We start from the raw sequence: 27,534 nt of genomic DNA on the forward strand, positions 1-27,534 counted from the left end.
GGGCCTTCGAGGCCAGGCTGGACCTGACCTTGGGCCTGATGGAGCCACAGACAGGTGGTAAGCTAGAGGCAGGTGATTGTCACAGGTCCAGCCTGTGCTTAAGGAAGATTGTTCTGGAAGCTTTCTGGAGGCTGAAGGGAAGGTGTGGGGTAAGGGCATCTAGGAAGCTGAAGTGATCATTCGGAATCCAGTTCTGGAGCTGGAGTTTAGGGGAGGGTGACAATCATGAGAGGCCTCGAGGGGCAGAGGGACTGTCGGGCAGGGAGGAAGAGGTCACACTGCCCTGAGGGGTCCCAGGGGGAAAGGTTGGAGCCTAGGAGGGAAACAGGAGGGGGCACAGGATCCAAGGGGCTGGTCCCCGGAGGCAGGCTGGCAGTTAGGGGTGAGGCATGGGGTGGGGCAGGGACCCAGCTCTGAAGGATCCCGGGTGGGGGTGATGGCTGGGGAGGGGCCGGAAAGGGAGGACTGAGAAACTTCCTGAATTTCAGTGACAGCCACCTCGGCCCCAAGAGGAAAGCTGTCAAGAGCCCACCAGGGGAAGGACGGAGTGACAGAAAGCAGGGGACACAACCGGGGGGCTTGGAACATTCCAGACAAAAAGGAAAAAGATGTGGGGGCGCCTGGGTGGCTTAGTCGGTTAAGCGTCTGACTTTCGCTTAGGTCATGATCTCGCGGTTCGTGAGTTCGAGCCCCGCGTCGGGCTCTGTGCTGACTGCCAGCTCAGAGCCTGGAGCCTGTTTCAGAGTCTGTGACTCCCTCTCTCTCTGACCCTCCCCTGCTCACACTGTCTCTCGCTCTCTCTCTCTCCTAGAAATAAATAAAAATATTAAAAAAAAAAAAAAGAGAAAGATGTGACCTGCAGGACCCTCAGAGCCTGTGTGGCAAGAGCCTGGGCAGCCAGCCTGGGGCAGAGAGAGGAGGGACGCCCAGAACAGGCTTCGGGGCAACCCCCGAACACCCCCCCACACACACCCCAACTGTTCCCGTGTGCAGGCACTGGACTGGGTGTGCAGACGGGTGCCTCACTGCCAGTCCTGGGGGCTGGTCACGTTCAGGCAGGGTGGCCGGAGCAAAGCCACCACCAGCCAGGAGGCCTGGGCTGGGGATGAGCTCGGAAAGGGACCCTTGCTGTGGCCACAGGAGCACCCTGAGGCTTGCGTGAGGCCATGTCACTCCCAGGGGGCGGCCCCAGACTGCCGCCCATGCTGTACACACACAGGCATGTGCACGTGCGCATACACACGGGCTGGCTCCCAGCTGCTAGAGGCAGGTCTTCTCCTGGACCGCCAGGGTGAAGGGCAGGCCCCAGGCCATCCCTCTCTGCTTCCCCCTCCTTCCTTTAGCATCAAGAAGTCAAACTTCTCGAGCCCACAGCTCCTGACCTCCAGGGGGCGACGGCGTGCGGGAGTCTGAGCACAGGGAGGCCCTGGGCTTGTAGTCGCCCACCAGGCTGGATATGGTGCCCTTGGAGGTGCGGGCAGAGAAGTTCACGGGCTGATAGGACTGAGCTGAGCAGGTGACCAAGTTTAGCTGCTGCTGCCCCGCCCCACTCGTGTGCCACCAGCGCCAGCCGGCCGGACCCCCCCCCCACGACACCTGCAGGGGTGCATACCTCCAGCAACCAGGGACAGGGCACAGAAGGAGAACGGAGCAATCTGGGGCCCCCAGATTGAAATGCCCTCAGCCCTCCCAAGGGCTCACGAGTCCTGCACCCCGTCTGGGAACCACGCCAAGTGACTCATGATAGAACGTTCCTCCCCACGCAGGCTGCTGTGCTGACAGCCGGGGGCCCCTCGGAGGTCTGTCCCTGCGTGGGAAAGGCCTGCTGGCCACACCCACGATAGCACTGCTGTGAGGACTGCTGTCTCTGGGTCCTGTGCAGCTCACATCCTCGCCACCACCCCTTGGAGGGCAGGGCACGAAAGCAATTCCCACCCCTGCCCGAAGCCCTGGAGGAGGGAGCCGGCGAGTGGCGGCGGATTTGTTGCCCTGGGGGAGGAGCCGGGGTTGTGCCGATGCATCTCAGGTTAGCCCAGCGGACAAGGGCCAAGAATCCAGTGACAGGGCCGGGCTGGGGCAGAGGCTGTCCCCATGCAGTGTGCCTGGTGGGCTTGGCCATGTCTGCCAAGCCGAGTGCGCCCCTTGCGGTCCCCTCGGCCCAGTACCTTCTCGTCCCCTTTGTCTCCCGGCTACTCCCCTTGCCCTTCAGGTCACTGTCTCTGGCAGCTTCTCTGACTCCCCACCTCTGGGTGAGAACAGTCACAGCCAGAGCCTTACACACAGCAGGACAGCACCAGGGCCCACAGAAACGTCTTCACTATTTTCTCAATCAGAAGGAAAGAATGAATACAGTGTAGGCTGGGTTATGTTCCCCTTTACACCAACACAGCTGCAAAAGAGAATTTTTCATATTTTTATGGAGGAAGGGCCCATGAAAGTGATACTGAGGCCCTGCTCATAGGGGCCCGTAGAGGCCTGTGTCCCTCCTGGGGCCTCACTGTGTGGTAATGATCTCCTTACTCGCCTCCTTCTCCGGTGGGACCGGTTCTGGGTCACTGGCAAGGCAGGCACGCAGTAGGCATTGCGTGAATAAATGCTTTGTAAATTAAAACGTCGTCGAGGGGCACCTGCCTCAGTCAGTTGGGCATGCGACTTCGGCTCAGGTCATGATCTCATGGTTTGTGAGTTTGAGCCCAGCGTTGGGCTCTGTGCTGACAGCTCAGAGCCTGGAGCCTGCTTCTGATTCTGTGTCTTCCCCTCTCTCTGCCCCTCCCTTGCTCATGATCTGTCTCTCCCTGTCTCTCAATAATAAATAAAAACATACAAAAGAATTTTTTATTTTTTTTAATTTATTTATTTTTTTAATGTTTTATTTATTTCTAGGAGAGAGAGAGAGACAGTGTGAGCAGGGGAGGGTCAGAGAGAGAGGGAGTCACAGACTGAAACAGGCTCCAGGCTCTGAGCTGGCAGTCAGCACAGAGCCCGACGCGGGGCTCGAACGCACGAACCGCGTGATCATGACCTAAGCGAAAGTCGGACGCTTAACCGACTAAGCCACCCAGGCGCCCCCAAAAGAATTTTTTAAAAAGTAATTAACACTGATGAACCACTTACTCTGTGCCAGGCACTGGGCTAAGCTTCACTGAAGTAGACACATCAACACCATCCCCATTTTACAGATGAGGAAATCGAGGCTGAGAAGGGCTGAACAACTGGCCCAAGTTGTTCACCAGCTGTGTCTGAGTGTCGCATTCGCCCAGCAATGTCTCCACAGGAGGGAGAGCAGGTGGCGGGGGCATCAAGGGACTGAGAGTCGTTTCCGGGAGAGACAACCTCACGGGGATACCCGGCAAGTTCTTCTACATGAGCCCATGAGTAATGACTTTCCTTCTGACCGCACAGGCCAGATGAACCATTCCTCCGTGCAGCCAGACACCTTGCAGGGGGCAACGAGTGAGCGTCCAGGCTTGCGCTCAGTGCCAGGCATAAGCCTGCCTAGTGCTCGCGCTGTCCCCGCACGCTGTGGCTGACTCTTGTTCCCATTCCAGGACCCGGTGTGACAAGTGCCTGGAGAGAGGGGATGAGGGGTGCGGCAAGGCGGTACAGGAGCCATTCCTTCTGCCTTGGGACCTGGGAGGCAAGGATCAAGCCTCCGTGAGAGGAGTGACACGGGAGCCCATCCTTGAAAGCTGAGTAGAGTTCCATCAGGTGGAGAAATGGGGAAAGGGCATTCTAGGCCAGTGCGCAGCCTGGGCAAAGGTGTGGGAGTGGGAGGGGCCCTGGGTGAGGCCTGGGAGGGCTCAGCTCTGGGGAGTGTACTCGGGGCGCTCAGGGGTCTGCGGCTACCACGCTAGGTTGGAGGGTGTTTGAAGGCTGGGGGGCTGCAGTCAGGCAGTTAAGTGGATGCATGTTTATTGAGCAGTTATTAGGAGGCTGGCCCTGTAACAGGTGTGGGGGGACAGAGACGGACTAAGGCACAGTCACCTGTAAGAGCTGGCTGGGAGTGTCCATCTCTGCCAGGTCCCTGGCACCCGGCTGGCCCGCTTAGTAACTCAGCTCCGGCACCTTTCCTTCCTCCGACTGGCCTTCCCCTTCCATAAAACGGGCTTAACTGCGCTTGCCACCTGGTGACAGAGCTCTTTGAGCTCTTCGGATGAAAGGTCCCATAAATATGGAGTCCTGTCGCCAATTGGGGCAGGGTGGAACAGGGAGCCCACATCAGACCCTGAGGAGATAGAGAAACAGCCCTGGGGGGTGGGAGGGCACCAAGATTCTCGGAGGCTCCCCCCCACCCACATAGCTGCCTAATGTGTCCCTGCTGCCAAGAAGCCTGACATTAAAGTAAAGCCCGCACCACCCCACCCTCGGCGAGGATGCTCTGCTTGTGATGATTAAGTGACAGACGCGGACGCCCTGGCTGCTGACCTATGTTGACAGCAGAGAGGAAGAAGTGGACGTGGCCTTGGCAGCAGTGAGATGGCTGGAGGCTTTACTGTCACTTGTGTGCACTGCTGAGCGCTGACTGCGGGGACCCATCCCTGGCACACGACTCTGGGGTCACGGAGCAGGCGGAGGGGTACACAGGTCATTCCACCTCCGTGTGACAGCCCAGGGCTGTGGAAGCACTGAGAAGCTCCCTGACTTGACTCTGAGCCCACGACACACCAGGAGCCTGACCTCCTCCCTCGTCTTCCCAAAGATCTCCGTTGGCAAAAGCCCTTGGTGTTTGTGAGCAGCTTCTCGCCTCACCTGACCTCACACACAAGGAAACAGAGGCCAGGGGGGCCGTGCCGACCTGTCCAAGGTCACACGTAGGACGGCTGCTATGATTCACATTTGACGAGTGAGAGAAATGGCTCCGAGAGGCCACGTGGCTGCCCCAGGATCACAGAGCAGGCAAGTGGGCCACGTGGCCCGGAGCCGGGGCTGCAGATCCTGCATCCTTCTTGCTTTTTATCACTCCTACCCTGACACCTCACTTCCTCTGGCCGGTCTGGGTAAGAGCGGAAGAGAGTTCTGTGGCCCAGAAGCGACCGGGTGGGCCCTTTGGCAGGCCCTTTGCCCTGGGGGAGGGACACTTTCAAGCTCCCCTCGCTGAGCTGTGCCTCAGTATCCCCAGTGCACGGCCGACTTTCCTATCAAACAGAATAGGCATGGCACCCAGGGCCCACAGAAATGGGTTCATTTTCCTCCTTTTAACACCAGGAGGAAAATTACATATAATAGTCATAAATATTTACTCCTGAATCAAGCCTACATCGCAGTCATCTTTCAGCCAATGTGATCGTAATATAGAAATTTAAATATATATTTTTTAATGGGGGCACCTAGCTGCCTCCGTCGGGTAAGCGTCTGATTCTTGGTTTTGGCTCAGGTAATGATCTCACGGTTTCGTGAGTTCGAGCCCCGTGTTGGTCTCTGTGCTGACAGCATGGAGCCTGCTTAGGATTCTCTCTCTCCCTCTCTCTGCCCCTCCCTGACTCACACTGTCTCTATCTCTCTCAAAATAAATAAATGTGTGTGTGTGTTATGAAGGAAGTAGCCACCACGGCAAAAGTGCCCAATGACAGGGAAAGCCATCATATGGCCCCACTGCAGTGTCTGTAATGTCAGCCATGGAGACCTTCTTCCGCTGGGCAAAGCCGTCCACCCCCGGCCCTGCCACTGTGTCTGAGATGATGAGGAAAGAGAGGCGGAGCAAGAATGCGGCCAAGAACAAGGGCAGAGGTGAGCTGGGGGAAGACTGGCCAATTGAATGGCAGCCGCACAGGCAAGAGCCTGGAAGGGCAGAGAGTTGCCGGGTGAGCGAACTGCACGCAGGCGAGGGGCAGAGAGATGGGGACACGGGTCTGCGTGTGATCTCACAAGTCTGGTGGCATCAGTGGCGGCAGCCAGGGCGACGGAGGGGCGCAGCACAAACACGGGAGACCTCAACAGCCAAGGCGAGAATTCCTCCTTGGCCCTTATTCCTTTCCTGTGGCTGCTGTAATAAGTTGGCACAAATTTGGTGACTTATCAGCAACAGAAATGTATTCTCTCCCAGTTCAGAAGACCAGGAATCCAAAATCAAAATCAACTGGACCGAAATCAAGGCGTCAGCAGGGCCATGCTCCCTCTGGGGGCTCTAGAGGGGAGTCCCTTCCTCGCCTCTTCCAGATTCTGACATCTGCCAGTATTTCTTCTCTATGACCATACCACTCCAATCTCTGCCCTCTCCTCTTCTCTGCCTCTCTCTTAAAGGACACTTGTGATTTCATTTAGGGGCACCCATAATAATGCAAGATGAGGGGCGCCTGGGTGGCTTAGTCGGTTAAGCGTCCGACTTTCGCTTAGGTCATGATCTCGCAGTTCGTGAGTTCGAGCCCCATGCTGGGCTCTGTGCTGACTGCCGGCTCAGAGCCTGGAGCCTATGTCAGAGTCTATATCTCCCTCTCTCTCTGACCCTCCCCTGCTCACACTGTCTCTCTCTCTCCTAGAAATAAAAATAAAAATATTAAAAAAAATAATGCAAGATGATCTCCTATCTCAGAATCCTTCATTTAATGGCATCTGCAGTAATGTTCACAGTTTCTGGGGATTAGAACCTATATCCTTGGGGCCATTATTCGCCTCCCCGCAGGTCCACAGAGGCAACACAGCCTGTGGGCATGGCCCCTCCCTGAGATCAGCAGACTGTGCTCTGGGAAAGGGTCCTTCTGCCAGGATCCTGGGAGAGCGAAACAGCTTCTGCAACGGAGGTGGTAAGATACACACCCTCCATGGGACTGGACCAGGACAGGGTTGGGGAGGTAAGTGCCCTGGTGAGGTGTCAAGGGAGACCCCTGGATGCTGGCCTGACATCTGATTTGCATTCTCATTTTATTCCTTCCACAGTCAGCAGATACTCAGGCCCCATGTGAGGTCCTGGAGAGCCAGACAGTTTATCATTTAACCCTCGTCTTCAAGATGCTATACGTGCAGGTGAGGCCCTTTTTTTCCCAGGAGGGGCAGTAGAGGGCCAGGAAGAGGGGTCGTTTTTTTGTCTGGAGTCAACTTAGCACAAAGGCTTCGCTCTTCCTCAAGCCGCTCTACCCGCAGCATCTTCCTGTCCTGTCTCAGTAATTTTGTAATTTCTTGTCTCTTCCTCTTGGTGCTGTAAAGTGCAATGACGACACTGTTACCCTTAGAAGCACTTGCACAGGAAGTGCCTCCTCCCAAGCGGTGCACTTGCTGCTTCTGTAAAGTTGGCCAGTCCCGCGGAGTCAGACAGCATTTTTACCCATTCATTATCTGTCAATCACACACATTTGAATGAGGCAGAGGAAGAGGTAACCAGCCTTGCTTTTTCAGTACCAAATGTAGCAAACTCCCTCCCTTCACTTCTGCAGTGAAACGTGGGGGCTCTGGGGGCAGACCGGGAAGTGCCAGAGCCTCCTTGCCCTGTCTGGAATCCCAAAATCAACCCTTAAGCAGAAAAAGCAGATGTGGATGTGAGGAGAATCTCCTAATCTCAATTTCGCCTCTTTCTAGCTGTGCCTTTAAGCAAATCACTTAAAACCTCTATGAACCTGTTTCCTGATCTCTAAAATGGGTGCAGAAGTGCTTGGCGAAAAGGACAATTACGCATGCCAAGTGTTTAGCAAGCCTTCAACAATCATTTGCTAGCCCGCTAAGAGCTAACTACCCTTCCAGGTGGGCCTTAGGCCAAGGGTCCTATACTCTTCTTGCCCCCACTTAGTCGGGGGCCATCCTCAGAGAGGCTGTGTCTCCCTAATCACTCGATGCCTTTAAGGCCCTGGCATCCCGCCCGTGGAGTCAGCTTGCGGGGAGCGAGGACGCCACGGCCGGAAGGCCACGGGTGGGGTGAGGCGCAAGAGGCAGTGCTGGGAGCAGGATCAGGTGTTTTGAGCCACCAGGCCTGGAGTCAAGTGCGCAGCCAGGCCTGGCCAACCCCCGACACACGGGCTCCAGCTACGCCCTCCCGGCGCTCGGCCCCGCCCCCACGCCTCCCACGCGCGGACTCCCAGCCCTGCTCGCTGGGCCCCCGGGGCCCACGCGGCGGGCGGAGCCAACCGGGGCCTTTGTGTTCAAACCGCCCAATGGGCGGTGGCAGTGGGCGGTGACGCGGGTGGGGCCCGGCCAATGGGCGGCGGCCTGTCAGCGTTGATTGGCAGACGCACACATACACACTCGGCCACGCGCGCGCCGGCCGGCCCCACTCGCGCAGCGCGGTTCTGCGCGGGTCTCATTGTCTGCGGCGCCCTCCGGCCCGCCGGCCTCGTCCCGCGCCGCCGCTCCCCGCGCGCCCCGGGCCCCCGCGCCGAGCGCCGCTCGCAGGATTCCGACGCGGGAAGGGGGCGCGCCCAGGCGGCGCAGCGGGCCTCGGACGCCCCCGGCTCCGCACCGAGCAGCCGCGGCAGCAGGTAACAGCCGGCGGTAGGCCTCTGGCGGGCGGACGTGCGGGGCAGCGGTGGCGGGCCGGCCTCTCCCGCCTCCCCGCGGGCCCCCGCCGGACTCCGGGGTCATCGGCGGGCCGCTGCAGGCAGGGCCGAGCTGCCCAGGCCTGGTTCTTCCTCTCCCGGCCAAGCTGGGCCAGGCTCCAGCCCTGCCCGGCGCACGCCCCTGGGCCGGTCGGGAAGGGCCAGCGCCGCGCCGGGGCCAGCCGTCCTGACTCATCTCTGTGGCCCGGCCCCCCACCCCCACCCCCGTCCCCGGGGCCAGCCGCCCACTGGTCAGCCGGGAGGGCGGATGTCCCCAGGCGGGACTTCCCCAGGGCAGAACCTCCCCGAGAGGAGGGGAGCGAACCCGGCTACCTCAAACCGGCCCAGGGCAGTGCCTGTGTTTTCGAGCCAGGCAGGCAGTTTCCAGGGACAGGCAGTTCTCTGCCCTCTGCCTGTCAGACTCTGGGAACAGGAGGAGGGCCCATTTTGTTCAGTTCTTAAAAAAAGAAACCAAACAAATAGGAGGCGGGAGTGTGACTTAGTGCAGGGCAGCAGGGAAGGCGCGTGGTTAGTTTTTTAAAAAAAAAAAAAATCCGATCTCTGCAGGTTCAGCTCGTAGAGAAAATGAAGGGAGAAGGGAGTTAGCACCTGGGGCGTTTTACATGCCCCACGAGGGAAAGTAGCGTGAACACGCCCGTGGAGGACGCCCAGGATCGAAGTTTGGAGACTGGGTGGATACTGACATAGAAGTTTGCAGAGGGGGGTGTGGGGAAAGGTGGAGTTGAGAAAAAGGATGTGGTTCAGCACAGAAGTGGGGAGGGATGTTTTGTGTGAGGGTTTCTTAACTGTGTGTGTGTGTGTGTGTGTGGCTGGGTGGGTGGGGTCTAGTCTGATATGCAAAAGATCTGAGCTCCTAGAGGTTCACCTCTTGTTTTGGTTTGGAAGATTCAGGCCTTGACCTTTCTCGTTTTCTGAAACCCAGACTCAGTCGCAAACTATTTTTTGGTATCAGGACTACAAGAAAGACTGAGAAGCCTCTGGGAGGGCGGAGGAGGGTGCTGACTGCTGACAGCTTTCAGCCCCGACCGCCCCATCCCCCTCCTCCAGCCACCTCCGTCTGAATATTTATATTCTTGCCAACAGCAGCTTGAGTTGGCAGAAACATTGCTTTGTTTCTGCCCCAGGGTGAAGGCTTCATCCTCTTGGGCAGGCAGGGGTTAAGAGGAGGAGCTTTTAGGTGGGGAGGGCAGTAGTGGGGGTGGCATTACCTTATAAGGAGAGGAATATAGACAAGGACCCAGGCCAACTTCCTGCTTTGGCTACTACCAATGGGTCCCTTTACCAACGCGGGCTAAAAACCAGGGAGGGATGCCAGCCAAGTGGGCATTCTGCCTGGGAAGATGCCAATAAGACCAAGACATGAGGCTGCTTGTTTTTCAGAAGAGGACTTTCTAGAATTCTCCAGCCAGACTAACCAGACCTGCTGGTTTCCATAGTCTCGAGCTGGGAAACATCAGCGCCTATAACCAACATGCGACCGAGGGAACTAATAATTTAAGTATTGGCCAGGAGTATCAGAAGTGAGAAGTCACAGGTACTAGGGACTCTTGAGTGGGCCTAAGCAGAACAGAGACTTTGTAACACGAGCAGGCCAAGGCTCCGCATTCAGACTCTTCATGCTGGACGTCTGAGATTCTGAATGTGGGTTTCTATATCTGAAAGGCTGATTAATCACCCTCTGGTTGTCAAACACTGCCTTTTTGCCACGTCTGTTTGCCTTGGCCTCCTTTGAGTCCTCGGTATCATTTCCAGAGCCGTGACTTCTCACCCCACGTGGTGACCTGTTCCCTCCGGCAGGGACTGACTGTGATCCCACACGGCTGCCCCACCTCCCTGTTTTGTTAGTTTGTTAACCAACATTTGTTGTGTGACCACTCTGCCTACAGGCCGTTCTGAGCATAGTGGAGGCCGTCAAAGACTCTGGTTGGGGACACACGTTCCTAAAGCATCTTGGAAACTTTATGGCAGAGGGGAAAGACCCAGACTGTGCCACCTGTCAGATCTGAGCTCAAACCCTGCCTCTTGTCATTTACGGGCGAGGTGACTGTGGGCAGGGTCCCCGATCATCTCAGGGTCCCAGGTTCCTCCCTTGTACAGTGGCAGTAATGGTACCTCCTGTGTTGACAAGGATCAGAAACGAGCGCATAAGGAGCCAGGTACCTAGGAGGCATTTAACAACGTATTTTGTCATCACGATCGTCGTCATATAGGATGCTCTGACATTGCACTACAGTAATCACTGATGGATACGTGCAGACACCTTCAGGATGTAGGCGGGGCTTACCCCGGAAAGGTTTTCTCCAATCAAAGTTGGATTGGGACCCTGAATCAATGAGTAATAGCCCAGGAGAAAGAAAGTGTGTCCCCTTGAAGAGAAACAGCTGGAATGTGCACGCACGCAGCTCCAGGGCGCCAGCTGCATGGTGGGATGGCCGGACTAGAGAGTCTGTGGGGACAGCAGTTGATCAAAGGCATTCAGTTAGCGTCTATTGCGTGCCTCTCTTGTTCCACATGCTCTGCCACTTGCTAAAGGTTGCAGAAGGTCCGGTTCTGCTTCCCAGGCAGCTCAGTGTCAAACTGAAAGCTAGAAAAGCTTGTGGAAAGTACCATGAGGGAGGCCACCTGGCACTAAGTGAGCCCAAGGCGGGGCTGGATGGCTGCAGGGTGGGCGGTGCCCAGGGATGGTCCATAGATGCCCCTCGTCCCCACCTCCTGGGCTGTCTGTCTGGAATGCACAGGGGGTGGGCTGTTCGCTGGGAGGAGGTCCCTGGGGAGGAACTGAAACACCACCGCCCCCACCCCAGGCCTCCCTTGTCCTCCTTTCCCTCCCAAGGCTCTCTTCAGGGGGAGAGTCCCCATCCTACCTCGTCATGTCCCGCCGAAGCCAGCGCCTCACGCGCTACTCCCAGGGCGACGATGACGGCGGCAGCAGCAGTGGAGGGAGTTCAGTGATGGGGAGCCAGAGCACCCTGTTTAAAGACAGCCCTCTCAGGTAGGGGGTTACCATCCCTGCCCGCACCCCACCTCCCCTGCCCCCCCTCCCGATAGCGCTGATCTGCGGAGCAGAGGGCTCTGGGCAGGTCACTGCACAGCCTTGTCCTGTTGCCACCTCACTGGGCAGAGATCAGGTGCCCATACCCAGCTGACGGGGAACATTCGCACCTTTTGAGGATGCCGGGACCCAGCGCTGCTCTTTCTTCTCCCCGTATCGTAAGCCGGGCTGCTGCCATCTCGTCAGAGAACAGGAAGTGGGGAGAGGCAGCTTCAAAAATAAGCCAGGCCAGAAACCCTGAAAGTGCAGGCGGGGTTCACAGGAGCCCTTTCTGCTCCGGGTGGATGTGCCCATCTGACCATCCTCTCCAGACCCAGCAGAGCAGCCCGGGAGAGGTCAAGTCCGAGGAGCATGGCAAATGAGCTTAAAGCAGGCGCCTGCCTCTCACCCAGCCCCACTTGCAGATACGAGGCCCAGATGACCATGCTTGTGAGGCTTTGGCTAGCCCTGGGAGGCCAGGTCGGGTTGGCCTGGGATTTCAGTGGGTGGTAGAAATTGTTATTCCATTAGAAGCATGAGAAGGAGGAAGGAAAGGAAAAGAGAAAAAAAAAAAAAAACAAAAAACCTTTGACTTTGAAGTTAGAGACCTGGATTTGAAACCTGATTTCATCACTTCTGGTGAGATGTGGAGATAATGGGGGCAGAGAAAGCACCTGTGGTTAGCGTGCCGGGAGCTGGGAAGCTGTTAGTTGCCTAGCAACAAGGCTGCCCCGCTGGCTGGAGGTGGGCAGAGCGCTCCTTCCCTGTTCCTGGCTGGGCTCACCTGCCTGGTCCCCTCCTCGCCCCTCCCGCAGGACCTTGAAGAGGAAATCCAGCAACATGAAGCGCCTCTCCCCAGCGCCACAGCTGGGCCCCTCCGACGCGCACACATCCTACTACAGCGAGTCGGTGGTCCACGAGTCCTACTTTGGCAGCCCCCGGGCCGCCTCCCTCGCCAGGAGCTCCATCCTCGACGACCAGCTGCATAGTGATCCCTACTGGGGTGAGTTGTCTGAAACCTCCCTCGCAGGGCTTTGCTTCTTCTGGAAACTTAAGGCCCAGAAATCTCCCCTGAGTGGCTTCCTAACCACTGCTGGGCCAGGGGAAGGGCTCCCCGTCTGCAGAAACCCTTGGAAGGGGAGTCGAATGTCTGAACCTGCGGGCCACTTCCGACCAGGTGGCCACTTCCGACCAGGTGGCCACTTCCGACCAGGTGGCCACTTCCGACCAGGTGGCCACTTCCGACCAGGTGGCCACGGAGCTGCTCCAGCCCCGGAGACCTGCCCGGGGAGCCTGGGGAGAAGCTCAGGACAGCTCCATCTGTCCATCAGAAAGGCTCTTCCGCGTGTCCCCATGAGGCCTTCTGGGATAGCTCCCGGCCCCAGGAGGACCCTGAGTTCTTCCCTCCTCAGGTGAGGATCTGCGGGTGAGGAGGAGGAGAGGCACAGGCGGCACGGAGAGCAGCAAACTCAACGGGCTGTCCGAGAACAAGGGCTCCGAGGAATTCCTGGGGTCTTCCTCCGGCTACTCTTCGGAGGATGACTACGCAGGTGGGCGACGCCTCAGGGAGACGTTCCAGCACGTTCCGGGAGTGCCGAGGGAGGTGACAGGAAGCCCGGGGAAGGTGCCCCCTGACAGCCTGAGAGAGCGCGGTGTCCGGCAGCCCCTCCACACGTTGGGGAGCCAGCCGGGCATCGCCCCCGTGTCACCATGGCACCCTGAACCCAGGCCTGGGGCGGCCCTTGACCCACTGTGACTGCCCTGTCCCCATCAGTCCGAGCAGCCTCTGGTCCACTCCGTTGTGTCTGACTTATTTCCAGCAAATACTTGATGGGGGCCTTCATACAGAGGAGGTGCCTGACCCCTTCGGTCTAGCTCTGAAAGACGGTTCGAAGGGTTGCTGGTGAGGAGAGGCAAGCGGACAGTAAGCTCAAGGGAGGTGTCAGAACCATACCGTTTCGTTCCTTTGACAGACCTTTATGGACCCACTAGGTGCCAGGCCTGTGTGACGCTCTGGGGATGCGAAGGAGCATGATATGTGGTCTCAGCTCACAGTCTAAAGGAGAAGACACATAATAGGCGGTCTCCATATCCCTGGGCTCTTAAAAGTGAGGACAGACTGAGCTGTGGCCTCTCTGTCCCTGCAGGATACTCAGAGACTGACCACCGTAGTTCGGGTTCACGGTTAAGGAACGCAGTCTCCTGGGCGGCCTCTCTTTTCTGGATGGTGGTCACGTCTCCAGGTGGGTGCTGGCGAGCCCGTGCACGATGATTTCCGTTCCCGACAGCAGGGCCTTCGTCCCCTTCTTCCTGTGGTTGGGGATCCCACTGAGAGAGCCCACAGGACGAGCAGGGAGACCTCGTTCTGGAATAAGCCGCTGGAAAGCAGGAGCCTTGGTAACACTGTGACACTCCCACGCAGAAGGGCAGGAGCAGCTGTGGAGTGGGGTGGAGGGTGTCGGTAGGGTAGGCGGGTGGGATTGGAGGACCCCGGTGCGCCAGCTGGTCAGCACTGGGCGGGGGGGCAGCTGCAGGTGAAGGCAGTAATGCCCTGAAGCCACACCCTGCCGGCCGCTGGCTCAGGGTGACGCCCAGGCCTTGACCGTCCCCCTTCTAGGCCGGCTCTTTGGACTCCTCTACTGGTGGGTTGGCACCACCTGGTATCGCCTGACGACAGCGGCCTCCCTCCTCGATGTCTTCGTTTTAACCAGGTGAGCAAGACTCCCGCCTTGACAATGAATCACAAAGCCTTGGGACCCAAGGGACTGATAGGGCTTCTAAACCCATATATGTCATTTCTCCAAAGGTTTCTTTTCCCCCAGTTTCCGTGTAGTTTCTAGCGGTGAGCATACAGTAGACTCTCCAGAGCCCCTCTCTGCCTGACAGGTAGTGGGATCGAGTCTGGTGCTGCTCTCCAGGCCAGTAGCCTTTCAGGGAGAATTCTGAAATTATGGGCTCCTGTTATTTGGGCTCCTGCTAAGTGCCAGCCCCCAGCCAGCCACTTTTTTTTTTTTTTTAAGCATTTTTATTTATTATTGAGAGAGACAGCATGAGCAGAGGAGGGGCAGAGAGTGGGGGAGACACAGAATCTGAAGGAGGCTCCAGGCTCCCGGCTGTCAGCACAGAGCCCGACGCAGGGCTTGAACTCACGAACCACGAGATCATGACCTGAGCCAGAGTCGGGCACTTAACCAACTGAACCACCCGGGCTCGCCCAGACTTCTGAATCTGACAGCTTGGTCTTGCTCCGGCTGGTCGGGTTTTAGGCTCCGGCCAACAAGTGGTGTTTCCAAGAAAGTTGAGCTTCCCTCCTGGCCCTGCGGCAGTCTAGACCCCAGCATCCTCTGCTTTGTGTTCAGAACCCAGGGACATGTGCTGCGTGACGCTGCGCATTGATTTTCCGCATCCCTGACCCAGCAGAGCCAGGAAAGAAGACTGAGCCTGGAAGTCGGGGTCCTCTGGCCGTAATCCTGGCTGGATGATCGGCTGGCTCTGCTGACAAGAAGGCCAGGCTCCATATTTTTCTAGAAGAAAATACTGTTTAAGGAGCTCTGTATTTTTTTTTCTAGAACCACTTGCTTAAAGGACCTGTATGTATGAAAATTCCAGGTTTTTCAAGGACCCCATTTTTTAATTTTAAATCCCCTCAATCAAATTCAGTGTCCGCATTGTTGCCATTATTCCAAGACTTGCAGGTAAAGCCCTAGAAGCATCCGGTCCGGCCCTGGCAAGATGAGGTGCTCCAGGGCACCCCCCTCCCTACTCTAGTTTGGCACCCAGGGAGCGTGTCTGCAGACCCCCTGCAGGGATACAGAGGCCTGGGTGTCCTCCTGACCCCTCTTCCTGCCCTGCTGTCCCCTCCTGTGGTCCAGGCGCTTCTCCTCTGTGAAGACCTTCCTGTGGTTCCTCTTGCTGCTGCTGCTCCTGACTGGCCTGACCTACGGTAAGCTTGCCCGGCGCTGCAGGGGAGGGGTAGGAAGAGCACGCCAGGCCGAAATGGATGGAGCTGGTGAGCCAGACGGGCAGGGCAGCGTGGGGGGGGCGGGCTGGTGCTGATCGGAGATGTGAAAACCAGAGGGACGGTGATCGCCTACCGGGAAGGGAAGGAGGCAGGGCGCGTGGGGTCAGACTGAGCCTGGGCCGCTCCCGAGCCCTCGGCCACTCCTGTCTGGCCCTCCTGGCTCCTCGGGGACCCGTGTAGCGCTCGCAGGGTGTCCAGTGCGTGAGAGGGGATGTGCCCCAATCCGCTGACCCTTGTGCTCCGTTTGGGTGGCTGCACTTGGCTGCCTGGCGTGTCTACAGGAGCTGTCTTGAGTCAGAACATGCCGCAGAACAGGAGTATTGGGGTAAAAAGTGTTATCAGTAGTCACTCTCTCTCCATTCCAAATTAGGACATAGTCTGAGTGAGTGAATTCTTGTCACGGCATCAAGTTCAATCTTTAGCTGTCTTTAAGATTCAGACAATAAAGTCGTAAAGAGAAGTCTGCCTTTTTATACTAAGATCCTTCATTTTTTTTTAAAAATTCAGTTTATTTGAGATAGCACGAGTTGGAGAGCCCGGGGTGGGGGGCGTGGGGAGAATCCCAAGCGGGCTCTGCACGGTCAGAACAGAGCCTGACACGGGGCTCGAACTCCCGAACCATGAGCTGTGATCGCGCATTCACAAGATGCTTGACGTTGTTCCGTGCTCTATCCTAGGACTTTCACTATTACAATAGTTGTAATCCTTGTTGTTATCGATTGCATTCAGGTTGTAACCTGACAGTTGTCAGTCTCACAACCCCATGCAAGCTGCCGCCATGGGCCCCAGACTCCGTTTTAATTATTGTACCAGTTTATTCTTATAAAGACCCCGCTTTATCTCTTGAGTTGGTTTTCTAGGTATAGCATCTACTCAACTAGTATTTAATAGGCAGGAGGTAGAAGAAGTTTCCAAGTGTTGATTTCCTTTGTTTCCTGTTACAAGAAGAGCTTGTTCATGTCCAGTGGAAACTGGGCATCGCCCTTGAAATAATAATGATCCTTTATAATCATATAGTGCCTTGTTCGTGAGTCACTGTTAATTTGAGCTCCACCATGGCCTCATTGGGTTGATGGGGCTGATGTCCTGGGGGCGTCATGAAGAGATGCTGTGGAGGGCCCCCGAAAGGTGGGGGGTGTGGCCTGCTCAGGGAGTGCGTTAAGTGAGGCATGTCCGAGGGCCTGATGGAAAGCCTGGTGGGCGTGTGCTTCCAGTCGCACCTGCTCCCTGCTGGTGATTGAGTGGCAAGTGTGGATGGAGACCCACTGGCTGATACAGCTCTTCAGGTGCCCTCATCCCTCCCCCCCCCACCCCCACACACACACGCACATGCACATGCTCAGGAGTAAGCACCTCACAAGCCGACGGCCCCTAAAGCGAGATGCAGGCGTTTTTGTGGCCTCAGCCTTGTGTTGTCCTGGGTCAGAAGCACCTTCTCTTAGTAGGTGTCTTGTTTCAGGGATTCTCAACCATGGCAGCTCAGTAGAGTTACCTGGGGAGCCTGGGTAGCTCAGTTGGTGAGCATCCGACTTTGGCTCAGGTCATGATCTCGCAGTTTGTGAGTTTGAGCCCCACGTCAGGCTCTGTGCTGATGGACTGGAACCTGCTTCCGATTCGGTCTCCCTCCATCTCTCTGCCCCTCCCCTATTCACAGTCTCTCTTCTTTCTCTCAAAAATAAATGGATATTTAAAATATGGGGCATGGAGGAGGGCACTTGTTGGGATGAGCACTGGGTATTATATGGAAACCAACTTGACCATAAACTATTTAAGAAAAATAAATAAATAAAACCCAAAAAAGACTCCCCTCTAGAAGGATACCCCAGACCCGTGAATTCACTTTCTAGAAAGTGGAGCCACATAGTGGGTATTTTAAAAACTTCCTGGGTGTCTTTTTTCTTTTCTTTTTAATGCTTTATTTTTGAGAGCGAGAGAGAGAGACTGAGACAGAGCAGGAGAAGGGGAAGGGAGAGAGAGAGGGGGAGACACTGAATCTGAAGCAGGCTCCAGCCTCTGGGCTGTCAGCACAGAGCCTGACACGGGGCTCGAACTCACGAACCACGAGATCATGACCTGAGCCGAAGTCAGACGCTTAACCAGCTGAGCCACCCAATTGCCCCAAAAGCTTCTTGGGTGATCTTGATAGATAGTCTGGGCCCAGAGCCATCATCAGGTCGTCTGGTTCTACCTCTGGGTCATCCCTAGCTTTATCAGAGCCACACTCTCTGAGTTCTGCCATTTACAGAAAGATGAGGGAGGGGAGAGAGCACACACTCTGCGCCAGTCACATGGAAGCTGCTGCCTCAGAGAATGACAGGCCCCTCCATTCCTCGTACCGCCTTCCAGCAGAAGCCCAGCTCGCAGCATGAGACAGGCTGCGACTAACCCGTGTTAACCAGGCAGCCATCTTCAGCAGCGTGTGCCTTCCGGCTTATGGCCACAGGCCTGGATCACCCCCTCTCCTCTGCGTACAGGTGCCTGGTATTTCTACCCCTACGGGCTACACGCGTTCCAGCCTGCGATGGTCTCCTGGTGGGCGGCCAAGGGCGGCCCCAGGCAGCACGACGTGTGGGAGCCCGGAGACTCGCCCCACTTCCAGGTGAGTCTCGTAGGGTCACGGGTCCTCACTCTGCCCGTATGTGCAGTTGGTTTCTCTGGCCTCACACCTTACCTGGGCGGTGTCCTAGCTGGTGGACTGCCTTGTCCCTGCTCTCTGCTGTTTGGGGGGGGGGGGGGGCACGTACTGGGGGAGGAGTTCGCTTGTGCTCAAATGGGACTCCAGACCGTCCCAAAGTTCGTTGTCATCTTAAGCACAAACAAACAAAAAACCCAGAAGGAAAAGGAATTGGGTGAATCATTGTGTCTTCTATGTTCCTTTTCAGTAGGTTCATAAATAGTTCCTCAGCATCTTCCACAAATAAGGTGATGTGCTGGTCAGTTACCTGTTACCACAAACAGGTCACCCCTAAAACCAGTGCCTTAAAGCTGCAAGCATTTGATTAGCTCACGAGCCTGTGGGTCCTCTGGGTGGCTCTTCTGGTCTCAGCAGGGACCCCGGCTGCTGGGTTAGCTGCGGGGGGGAGGGGCCAGGCTGGGTGCCACATGTGCTCTTTTCGCCCATCAGGCGAGCCCTGGCTCTGTCTCCTAGCAGACAACCATGGTTCCACAAGAGCAAAATCAGGCCCCCATTCGGGACCAGCACACTGTCCCTTCCTCCTTATTCCAGGCCAAAGTAAATCTCAGAGCCAGTCTAGACTCAAAGGCAGAGAGAGAGGGATGCCTGAGTGGCTCAGTCGGTTAAGCCTCTGACTTCGGCTCAGGTCATGATCTCACAGATCATGAGTTCGAGCCCCGCATTGGGCTCTGTGCTGACAGCTCAGAGCCTGGAGCCTGCTTCGGATTCTGTGTCTCCCCCCTCTCTGCCCCTCCCCAGGTCATGCTCTGTCTCTCAAAAATAAATATAAAAAGAGAGGGAGGGAATAGACTGCACATCTTGATAGAAACACGTGCAAGGCCACGCTGCAGATGGGGCAAATAGAGGCAGGACAGTGGGACAGGGCCGTGTCTGCCATCGGTCAGAGGCTGCCCAGGCTGTGTCCGCAAGGAGCCTGCAGTGCAGTGTGGGGGGTGACAGGGCACAGATGACCAGAATGTGTGCGTGCGTGTGTTGAGGTCGACAGGGAAACGTGCCTAATTCTTTTTTCCCCTAATCATATCCGAGTTTTGCGTGTATCTTGCTGAATGTAATTGGGGAACACATCTTTAACCGTTTATTTTGGGGACTATTACTGTCCTTGGCCGCCATGCTGTCACTTCATAAAATAATGACCTGTTTCAGCATCATAACTTTCCCTTTTTGAATCCTTAGTAAAGATGTGAAATACAGTGCAGTTTCAGGGCTGCCTGCTCCGTGAAAAGGGAGAGGTAAAGAACAGGTGTGCCTTTGCACTTGCTTACGTTTGCTTAAGACGCTAATAAAAATAGTTGCCCGGTTTGGGAGCAGGTGGTGGTGGATGAGGGCACAGGTGAGAAGGATGACTTTGTACTCTTGGCTCTTTGAGTCCTGCCAACGTACTGCCTATTTTAAGACCTTTAAACACCAGAAGAAACTTCTGCACTCGGGAGGAGGCCCCGGTCTCTAACCGACAGTTGACAGATGATAATTTCTCTTGGCAAGGATTTTTGTTTTGAAGCCAACAAGGTTTTCAAAAGCCATGGCCTGCCATCAGGGGCCACCGTCAAGTCCACAGGACTTATTCTATCTACTCTGTGGGCCGTCCACTTAAAGAGAAGAAAGCCTCCTCGAATTAGTTTGCCTTTTAGCCATAGCTCTCCGGGACGAAGTGGGCAGCTGAGCCTGGCGGCCCCTCGCTCTCCTGCGTTCGCACACACGTAGGCGAGGGGAGGGGCTGGTCTTCTTGGATGTGTTCCTGCACTTGGACCTTCTGTGGAGAGGGCGCTGTGTCCCCTCCCCCCTGGCCCGCACACCCCCCGCCCCCAGCATCTTGTGCTGCCCTCTGCCGCCGCGTGTCCCTACACTCACGGTGCCCCGTTGCCCTGCCAGTGTACTCACCTACCTGTGGGGCACGGACGGCCCTCCGGGCCAGCGTATGTTCACATCTGGGTGTCCCTGGGATTCCCTTCCCTGTCACTTCAGGAAGCGCTGTTGTCCTGTCCCTCACCCCAGTGGCTTTTCCTGCCCCGCCAGGCCGAGCAGCGCATCTTGTCTCGAGTGCACTCCCTGGAGCGGCGCCTCGAAGCTCTCGCTGCCGAATTTTCCTCCAACTGGCAGAAGGAGGCCGTGCGGCTGGAACGTCTGGAACTGCGGCAAGGGGCCGCTGGCGGGGGAGGCCACGGAGGCCTGAGCCACGAGGACACCCTGGCACTTCTGGAAGGGCTGGTGAGCCGCCGTGAGGCTGCCCTGAAGGAGGACTTCCGCAGGGACATGGCTGCTCGGATCCAGGTCTCTGAGCGTGAGCAGAGTGGCATGGGGGTGACACTGGGGGGGTGTGGGGTGGAGAGGGAGAGGCCCTGCACACCCTGACGTGAGAGGGACAGCAGTGTCACTTGGCAGTCACTGACCTTCTCTAAGCCTTTGTTCCCTCCTCTAAAATGGGAGACTCTGGGGTTTCCCTGGGGGCACTCCCACCCCTGATGGCGGGACCCCAGGGTGCCTGGCACAGTAGGGGTGCAGCAGAGATCAAGGGGGGTGGGGTCTGGCGTGTTTGAGAAACACTCGCAGCATAAAGGCCAGGAGCTGACGTCTGCAGTCCGATGGGCCTGGTTCGGATTCCAGTTCCGTCACTTACTGGTTCGAAGTTCTCTCCGCACGTAACTCAGTAAAATCCTGAGACGCTGTCCCCGTGTCCGACAGGAAGAGCTGGCCACCCTGAGAGCAGAACATCAACAAGATTCTGAAGATCTCTTCAAGAAAATCGTCCAGGCCTCCCAGGTTGGTGGGCTGGCCTCCAGGGGGCCCCTGATCCAATTCAACATCTGCCCTAGGGCCGAGGCAGCTCGGCTCTCCCGAAGGGTGCTGGACACCAGATGTGGGGGGGGCGGGGGGTCCTCTCCCAACTTTCGCTGGAGCTAAACCCGGAGCGCCGGAATGCTCTGCAGGGATGCCCAGGCGTGTGTTTGAGGAAGGGTTGCTTTCAAGAGGCCTGTTGCACTGGATGTACGCTGCTCAATGAATGAGGGAATGTTTGCACGCCTAAGCGTGCAGACGGGGCAAGCCTTGCACGGGGACCCAGACCAGGAGGAGGTTAGCGTTTGCTGGAGAGGTCAGGGGGGCCTGGGGCAGGGCTCCGTGTGAACAGAGGCTCCAAAGGGAGTAGGTCCTGCTCTGGGAGACCCCACTGCTCCGAGCCTGGCGTATATGTCGTATTTCTGCCTTCTTCCTGCTTACAGGAGTCTGAGGCCCGACTCCAGGAGCTGAAGTCCGAGTGGCACAGGTAACGGGCACTGCCGTCTGGCCCAGGCCTGCTCTTCCCCCGCCCCCCGCCCCCCTTGCAGCCTGGCAGGCCTGGGGCGCAAAGCCCCAGAGCAGAGTTCTGAGTGTGTTCTGAGCAGAGAGGGGATGGCTGAAAACCAGCTCAGGAACATCTGAAGTGCAAAAGAAGGGGGGACGGGGGCACTGCAATAGAATTAGGATTTGTGGGTTCACTTGTAGACACGCTATCGGTACACACTCATGCAGGCTGCCTTCCGTGCCCCAGATATCCACCCGTGTGGAGGATGGGGGAGGCTGAGGCAGGGTGAATTATGGCTCTGGTCTTAGGAAGGGAACAGGCTAAGAATTCGCTCCTTGGGATTGGCAAGCCCGTTCAAAGGCCCTGGGGCTGTGTTCTACAGCCAGGGCCGCAGGCGGAGGCTTTGCGTCCACGTGCAGGTGCTGGGCACTCACTTCTGTCGGGGGCCAAGTAGGGGATCCTCTCGCGTTCCTCAGCCTGGCCTGCACCTCACCAGAGAGCCAAGGCGTATTCTTTTCTCCTCTCCTTGGGCGTAGGATGACCCAAGAGTCCTTCCGCGAGAACTCCCTGAAGGAGCTGGGCCGACTGGAGGGCCAGCTGGCAGCCTTGCGGGAGGAGCTGGCAGCCCTGAGCCTGAAGCAGAGCTCGGTGGCAGAGCGAGTGGGCCTCTTGCCCCAGGAGCTGCAGGCGGTGAGGGACGACGTAAGTCAGAACCGTCCAAGTCCCCCGCGGACACCCTGTCCCCAGAGAGTGTCTGTCCCCAGAGAGTGTCTGTCCCCAGAGAGTGTCTGTCCCGGGAGTCCGTACGGCAAAGAGCCTTTTGCCCCGGTGGCCTGCTGGTCCTGTAAGCCCCTGGACTTGGCCCAGATGCTGGCTGTCGTGGACAGTTCTTCCTGTTTTGTTACCGATAACGTGAAGGGGTCATTTGGGACTCCTTCCTTCATGTGGGCTAGCGGGATGTGCGGGCCCTTCCCTGTGGCGCCTGTGCTCTTTTCCCGCCCCGGCCCCTCCAGCCAGGCACCACCCTGGCCTGGGCCACTGTCCCCGTGAGCCTCAGAGACCTTCCTTCTGTCGCTAGGTGGAGTCTCAGTTCCCCGCCTGGGTCAGCCAGTTCCTTCTCCGCGGCGGGGGGACGCGCAGCGGGCTTCTCCAGCGAGAGGACATGGAAGCCCAGCTGCAGGAGCTGGAGGGCAGGATCCTCGCTCACGTGGCCGAGATGCGGGGCCAGTCGGCAAGGGAGGCCGCCGCCAGCCTGGGGCTGACGCTGCAGAGGGAAGGCGTGATCGGGGTGACAGAGGAGGTGAGGACCGTGTGGCCCCGGGAGCCCCCCCCCCCCCCCAACGCTTTCCTCCCTGGGAGTCCTAGACCTGTGCAGTCCTGCGCTGCCAGCTTCCTGGTACATCCCCAGACCTAGGTGACATGGAGGAGACTCCAGAGTTTCTTTGGGGCTGGTGGGGGAGAGCGGGGGTGCATCTAGGTTAAGTGGCAGGTGTGGCTGGACCACCAGCATGCGGTGCAGGATAGGAGGGGCTGGTCCACGGGGCGCTAGCCCCCAGCAGTGGGGGGCTCACGGCTGGATGAGTCCGCTTCTCGTGGCAGCTGCGTTGGATGCGTGTTTCAGCAGGTGCAGCGCATTGTGAACCAGGCTCTGAAGCGCTACAGCGAGGACCGCATCGGGATGGTGGACTACGCTCTGGAATCGGGAGGTCTGTGCGCGCGCCCCCCCCGCCCCCCCCCCCCCGTAGCCAAGGTGCTAGGCAAGCAGGGCTTGAGATCAGCAGAAATCACTCACGGGGAAGGCAAGAGAAGAAACTCGGAGAGGCCCAGATGAACTCAATACCCTCCTTAGCCAGGGAGAACAATGTTTACAGTTGCTCTATAGCTGGGGTGAGGTCTAAGACTAGACGTGGGGCACCTGCCCTCCTGTCCTGAGAGAGGACATGGCAAGAGCGGTCCCCCCTGGGTTCCCTGGGCTGGAGAGATGCACAGGTGTCTGGGGCTTCCGCCCTCCCCTGCTGGGGTCCAGCTCTAGGCGCCCACACTGCCTTTCGTCCCGGGCTTAGGGGCTAGTGTCATCAGCACCCGATGTTCTGAGACCTATGAGACCAAGACGGCCCTCCTGAGCCTCTTCGGCATCCCCCTGTGGTACCACTCGCAGTCGCCCCGGGTCATTCTCCAGGTAGGTACCCAATGAGGGCAGCGGCAGGGGCCCTGAGCAGGTCACCTGCAGAGCCGGGTGACTCCCATCCTGAGCCAGCAGAAGCTGTGGTCAGGGAGGGCCGGCTTTGTCCCAGCCCTGTGCTGACGCGACTTCCTTCTCTGCCCCCTCCCCCCCCCAGCCAGATGTGCACCCAGGCAACTGTTGGGCCTTCCAGGGGCCCCAGGGTTTTGCCGTGGTTCGCCTCTCTGCCCGCATCCGCCCCACTGCTGTCACCTTAGAGCACGTCCCCAAGTCCCTGTCCCCCAACAGCACCATCTCCAGTGCCCCCAAGGACTTTGCCATCTTTGTGAGTATTCCACCTGTGGGTGGTCGGAGGGGCCCTGGGACCCTGTGGGTCTTTACTGGGGATAAAGCTAGGACCATTCTTTGGGAGGAAGGGGGCAGATTTGGAAGGGACCGCACCAGCGTGGGAAACGGCATCTTAGGCTGCGCTGGGAGAACCCACGTCCAGTGCTCAGGCCCCTGTAGTCCCACCGAGGCTGGTGCTGAACTCGGGGGAGGGGTGGCGAGGGGGGACTCAGTGTGGGGACAGGGGGGGGAAGCACTCTTCCCTGGGTGACTGGGGCACTTGTCTAAGAGCAAGATCTTCCCTCCATCCTTTGTTCTCTCTTCAGGGATTTGATGAAGATCTGCAGCAGGAGGGGACACTTCTTGGCCAGTTCACCTACGACCAGGATGGGGAGCCCATTCAGACCTTTTATTTTCAGGTACGGGACTCTGCTGTGCTAGCAGAGGTAGTATATTCACGTTCCTGTCCGTTCAGCAGGTAGTTTGAGCACTTAGGCTGTGCCTGGCACTGTGGGCTCAGGTCAAGGATAAGCACAGCCCCCGCCTCCCCATGGCTCAAGGCGGGGAACAGGGACAGCTGTCCAAGTGGCACAGGAGAGGCACCGCATAGACATCCACACAGAGGAGCTCATCATAGTTGGGGTGCTGGGGGAAGGCTCCCCGGAAAGGGCAGTGGTCTGAGGGTGGCCCGGCTAGGGCTCAGGCAGTGCAGCAGGGCAGGGCCTCTGGGGGAGACGGCCTGCCTCCACTTGAGTGGACATCAGTCTCCCAGGCCCTGGTCAGAAAGGCGGGGGCCAGTCCCCATCCCTGGAGGCAGGTTCCCAGATCCCAGCAGCCCCCAAGGAGTCAATGTTCTGACAGCCTAGATGAAGGCTGTGTAGGGGCCTTGAGAGCTACACTAGGGGTGAAGAATGGGGTGAGGGGGGAAGGGAGGCCAGAGAGAGGCAGGCCTGGCTAGCAGACCAGCGTGTTCTGGCCCTTCAGGGCTGGGGGTGGGGTGGGGCCGCGGCCACGTTTTGGGCAGAGGAATGACAAGACCGTGCACTGTAGTTGGATCACGCGGCTGTGTGACCGGGGCATCTAGGGGACAAGTGGAGTCCGGGAGTGGCTGCAGAGCGTGCTGGGAGTGAGGATGGAGAGGAGGTGGAGACGCAGTTGGGAGCGTCAGAGTGGACAGAAGTGGAGGAGGGGGAGGGGAGGCCTGTCCCAGGTGCCAGGAGGCAGGCTGACGCAGGAGTGGGTCTGGCCACCGAGTCTGAGGCACCTGTAGGACAGTCCCGTGCAGCTGCCGGGAGACTGAGCTGTCAGCCCCAGGATGGTGACTGAGCCCTGGGGGTGCTTGGGACTTCTTGGGGACGTGTGCTGGCTGATCCCGTAGAGGAAAGGAGGCTGTGTGGACGGTAAGGGACAGGAAGAACAGGAAAGCGCTGAGCCTGTCGGTGTCAAACATTTGCTTCAAAAGCTCACTCAAAGACTGGCTTTTTGAGCAGTGGACAGACACCCGATGAGAACTCGAGAAAGAAAAACAATCTGCTTAATTCAGATTTTTTCCACCATCAATGTCAAATCGTCCAGGACAGTAATTCTTTCCATTGACCATGATAAAGAGCTCCTGTGACTCTGGCTGGGACGAATCTGGCTGGTCCCCAACTACAAGACCATTTTTATGTGGTTAGGGGTCATGGCCCCTACAGGGCCCCTAAAGCCCCTGGGGCACCTCTGCTCCCAGGCTGGAAACTTGCTCCGTGAACTGAAGACAGGAGCTTCGAAGTCCATCTCTGCAGAGGCCTGGGGGGGGGGGGGGCGTTGGCCCTGGGGGTAAATGTCTCCCTTTCTGCCCTCCTGTCAGGTCTGAGGACGTGGGACACTCTTAACGTCTTCTTTCTCTACCCAGGACACTAAGATGGCCACATACCAGGTGGTGGAGCTTCGGATCTTGACTAACTGGGGCCACCCCGAGTACACCTGCATCTACCGCTTCCGGGTGCATGGGGAACCCACCCACTAGGCCTTCTCTGTGCTGCTGCCAGCCAGCTGGGAGACCAGCCCCTCGCAGCAGGTGTCCCCTCCTCTGGGAGTGGGAGAGCAGCACCTCTGCCCCTTCCCCACATGCTTGACCAGCGCACTGACTTCCAGGAGCAAGAACCTCGGGCCTGATGGAGAGGAGAAAGAACATGCAGGGCTTTCCTAGTGCGGGGCAGCTCGAGGCAGAACGCGAGCTCCAGTGTCCCTTTTCGTGACCTCCTGGTGCCGGGCACTGGGTGCCTACCTCCCCCTCTCGGGTGTATATATGTAGCATATCGTGGGGGATGGAAAGGCAGGCAGAGAGGCAGTGAGTGGACCTCTGTCGTCCTGGCAAAGGTGGGACCTGTCTGCCCCGTACCCAGGATGGGGGGCTGGCACCCAAGGGGCTGCGGTTGGTAGGCGGGTGAATGAAGCAGGTGCCAAAAGCCATGGGTGGGACAAGCGAGGGCCTGAGGCAGGTGAGCTGCCCCCACCCCCAGGCGGGGAAGTGATGTCCTCGAGGAGGAAGGTGCTCACAGCACAGGTTGGGGCTGAGCCCCAGGCAGGAAGCTGCTCCTAGGGCAGCCGACTCTTCCAGAAATCTAGTGCCATCAATCTAGGGAGCCTGAACCCCTGCGGTCCCCCAGAGGCCTCTATACACTGTATTCTGGGTCCGAGGGGGCCACGGGGCTTCTCATACCCCTGAGGGTCTGGCTCCTTTGAGCCTCTAAGGGAGTCTGCCTGTGTGGCTCTGGGGGGCCAGGCGGCCAGCCAGTAGGATTCCCCCTCCGCTGGGGCTAATGCTTTCTCTTTCTCCTGCTGTTGGGACCGGGGACCCCTCTGTTCCCCATTCCTGCTGGGGCATGCCTGTGCCCCAGAGCAAGCTTGCCACATTCCCCTGACATGCAGGGAGTCCACACCTACCTTTTGAGGCCCTAAGCAGCTAGGGTAAGCTTAAGAGGGTGGGGGAGCAGTGTACTCCCCAGACTCTCAGGGTGGTCCGGGGACGACGATGGTGACATTCAGGGTGTCATGGTGGGCAGAGGTCTGTCTGCACTATGGGCCCTGGCCCGCCACCACCTGCCTGTAAGGGGCTCAGCTACTCCCTTGAGACTCTCAGCTCTTTCTCAGATTATTTCCTTTTTGGCTCGTTTTCTAGGGGTGGGGTGGGAGAGACAGTCGGGGGTGGGGGAGGGCTGGGGGAAGAGAGGGTTTTTAGACCCAGCAGACTCTGCTGTATTATGTATATATTTTTCAAGGTCTGTTTTTTAACTGAAAAGCTTTGGGCTTGATTCCTAGCCCCGTTCTGTGGGGCACTGGGTAATTTTGGTTCCCTGTAACCTCGCTGCCACGAGGGGGAGCTGTGCCAGCAGGTGCCCTCAGGCCAGGGCTGAGCCCCAGATGGGCTCCAAGGACATGGAGCGAGAAGGAAGGGGAGGCCCAAGGCCACCTGGGGTCCTTTGGCACTGGCCCCCGCCCCCGCCCCCGCCCCCCAGACAACCAGGTTTCATTTTGCG

The 27,534-nt window shown here is 57.9% G+C and overlaps 1 protein-coding gene across 3 annotated transcripts; it reads left to right on the forward strand.

Moving 5' to 3' along the window:
* The first annotated feature begins 8,168 nt into the window (after positions 1 to 8,168).
* Positions 8,169 to 27,187, forward strand: SUN2 (Sad1 and UNC84 domain containing 2). Of its 3 annotated transcripts, none has more exons than XM_039246111.1 (18): positions 8,169 to 8,402; positions 11,314 to 11,472; positions 12,327 to 12,514; positions 12,924 to 13,061; positions 13,659 to 13,754; positions 14,129 to 14,222; positions 15,384 to 15,454; positions 18,007 to 18,131; positions 20,241 to 20,495; positions 20,907 to 20,984; positions 21,443 to 21,486; positions 22,041 to 22,206; positions 22,583 to 22,804; positions 23,129 to 23,210; positions 23,568 to 23,683; positions 23,844 to 24,011; positions 24,340 to 24,432; positions 25,908 to 27,187. In XM_039246111.1, the coding sequence occupies exons 2-18, from the start codon at positions 11,351 to 11,353 to the stop codon at positions 26,019 to 26,021; spliced, it is 2,172 nt and encodes a 723-aa protein (XP_039102042.1). In that variant the 5' UTR covers positions 8,169 to 8,402; positions 11,314 to 11,350; the 3' UTR covers positions 26,022 to 27,187. The 3 variants fall into 3 exon arrangements, with proteins under 3 accessions (XP_039102042.1, XP_039102040.1, XP_039102041.1); XM_039246109.1 differs by having other exon boundaries at positions 8,170 to 8,402; positions 23,126 to 23,210; XM_039246110.1 differs by lacking the exon at positions 8,169 to 8,402 and adding an exon at positions 9,706 to 10,014 and having other exon boundaries at positions 23,126 to 23,210.
* The last annotated feature ends 347 nt before the right edge of the window (positions 27,188 to 27,534 follow it).

This window comes from Hyaena hyaena, unplaced genomic scaffold (genome assembly GCF_003009895.1).
Source record: "Hyaena hyaena isolate Hyena2069 unplaced genomic scaffold, ASM300989v1 scaffold_280, whole genome shotgun sequence".
In the NCBI taxonomy this organism is placed as follows: domain Eukaryota; kingdom Metazoa; phylum Chordata; class Mammalia; order Carnivora; family Hyaenidae; genus Hyaena; species Hyaena hyaena.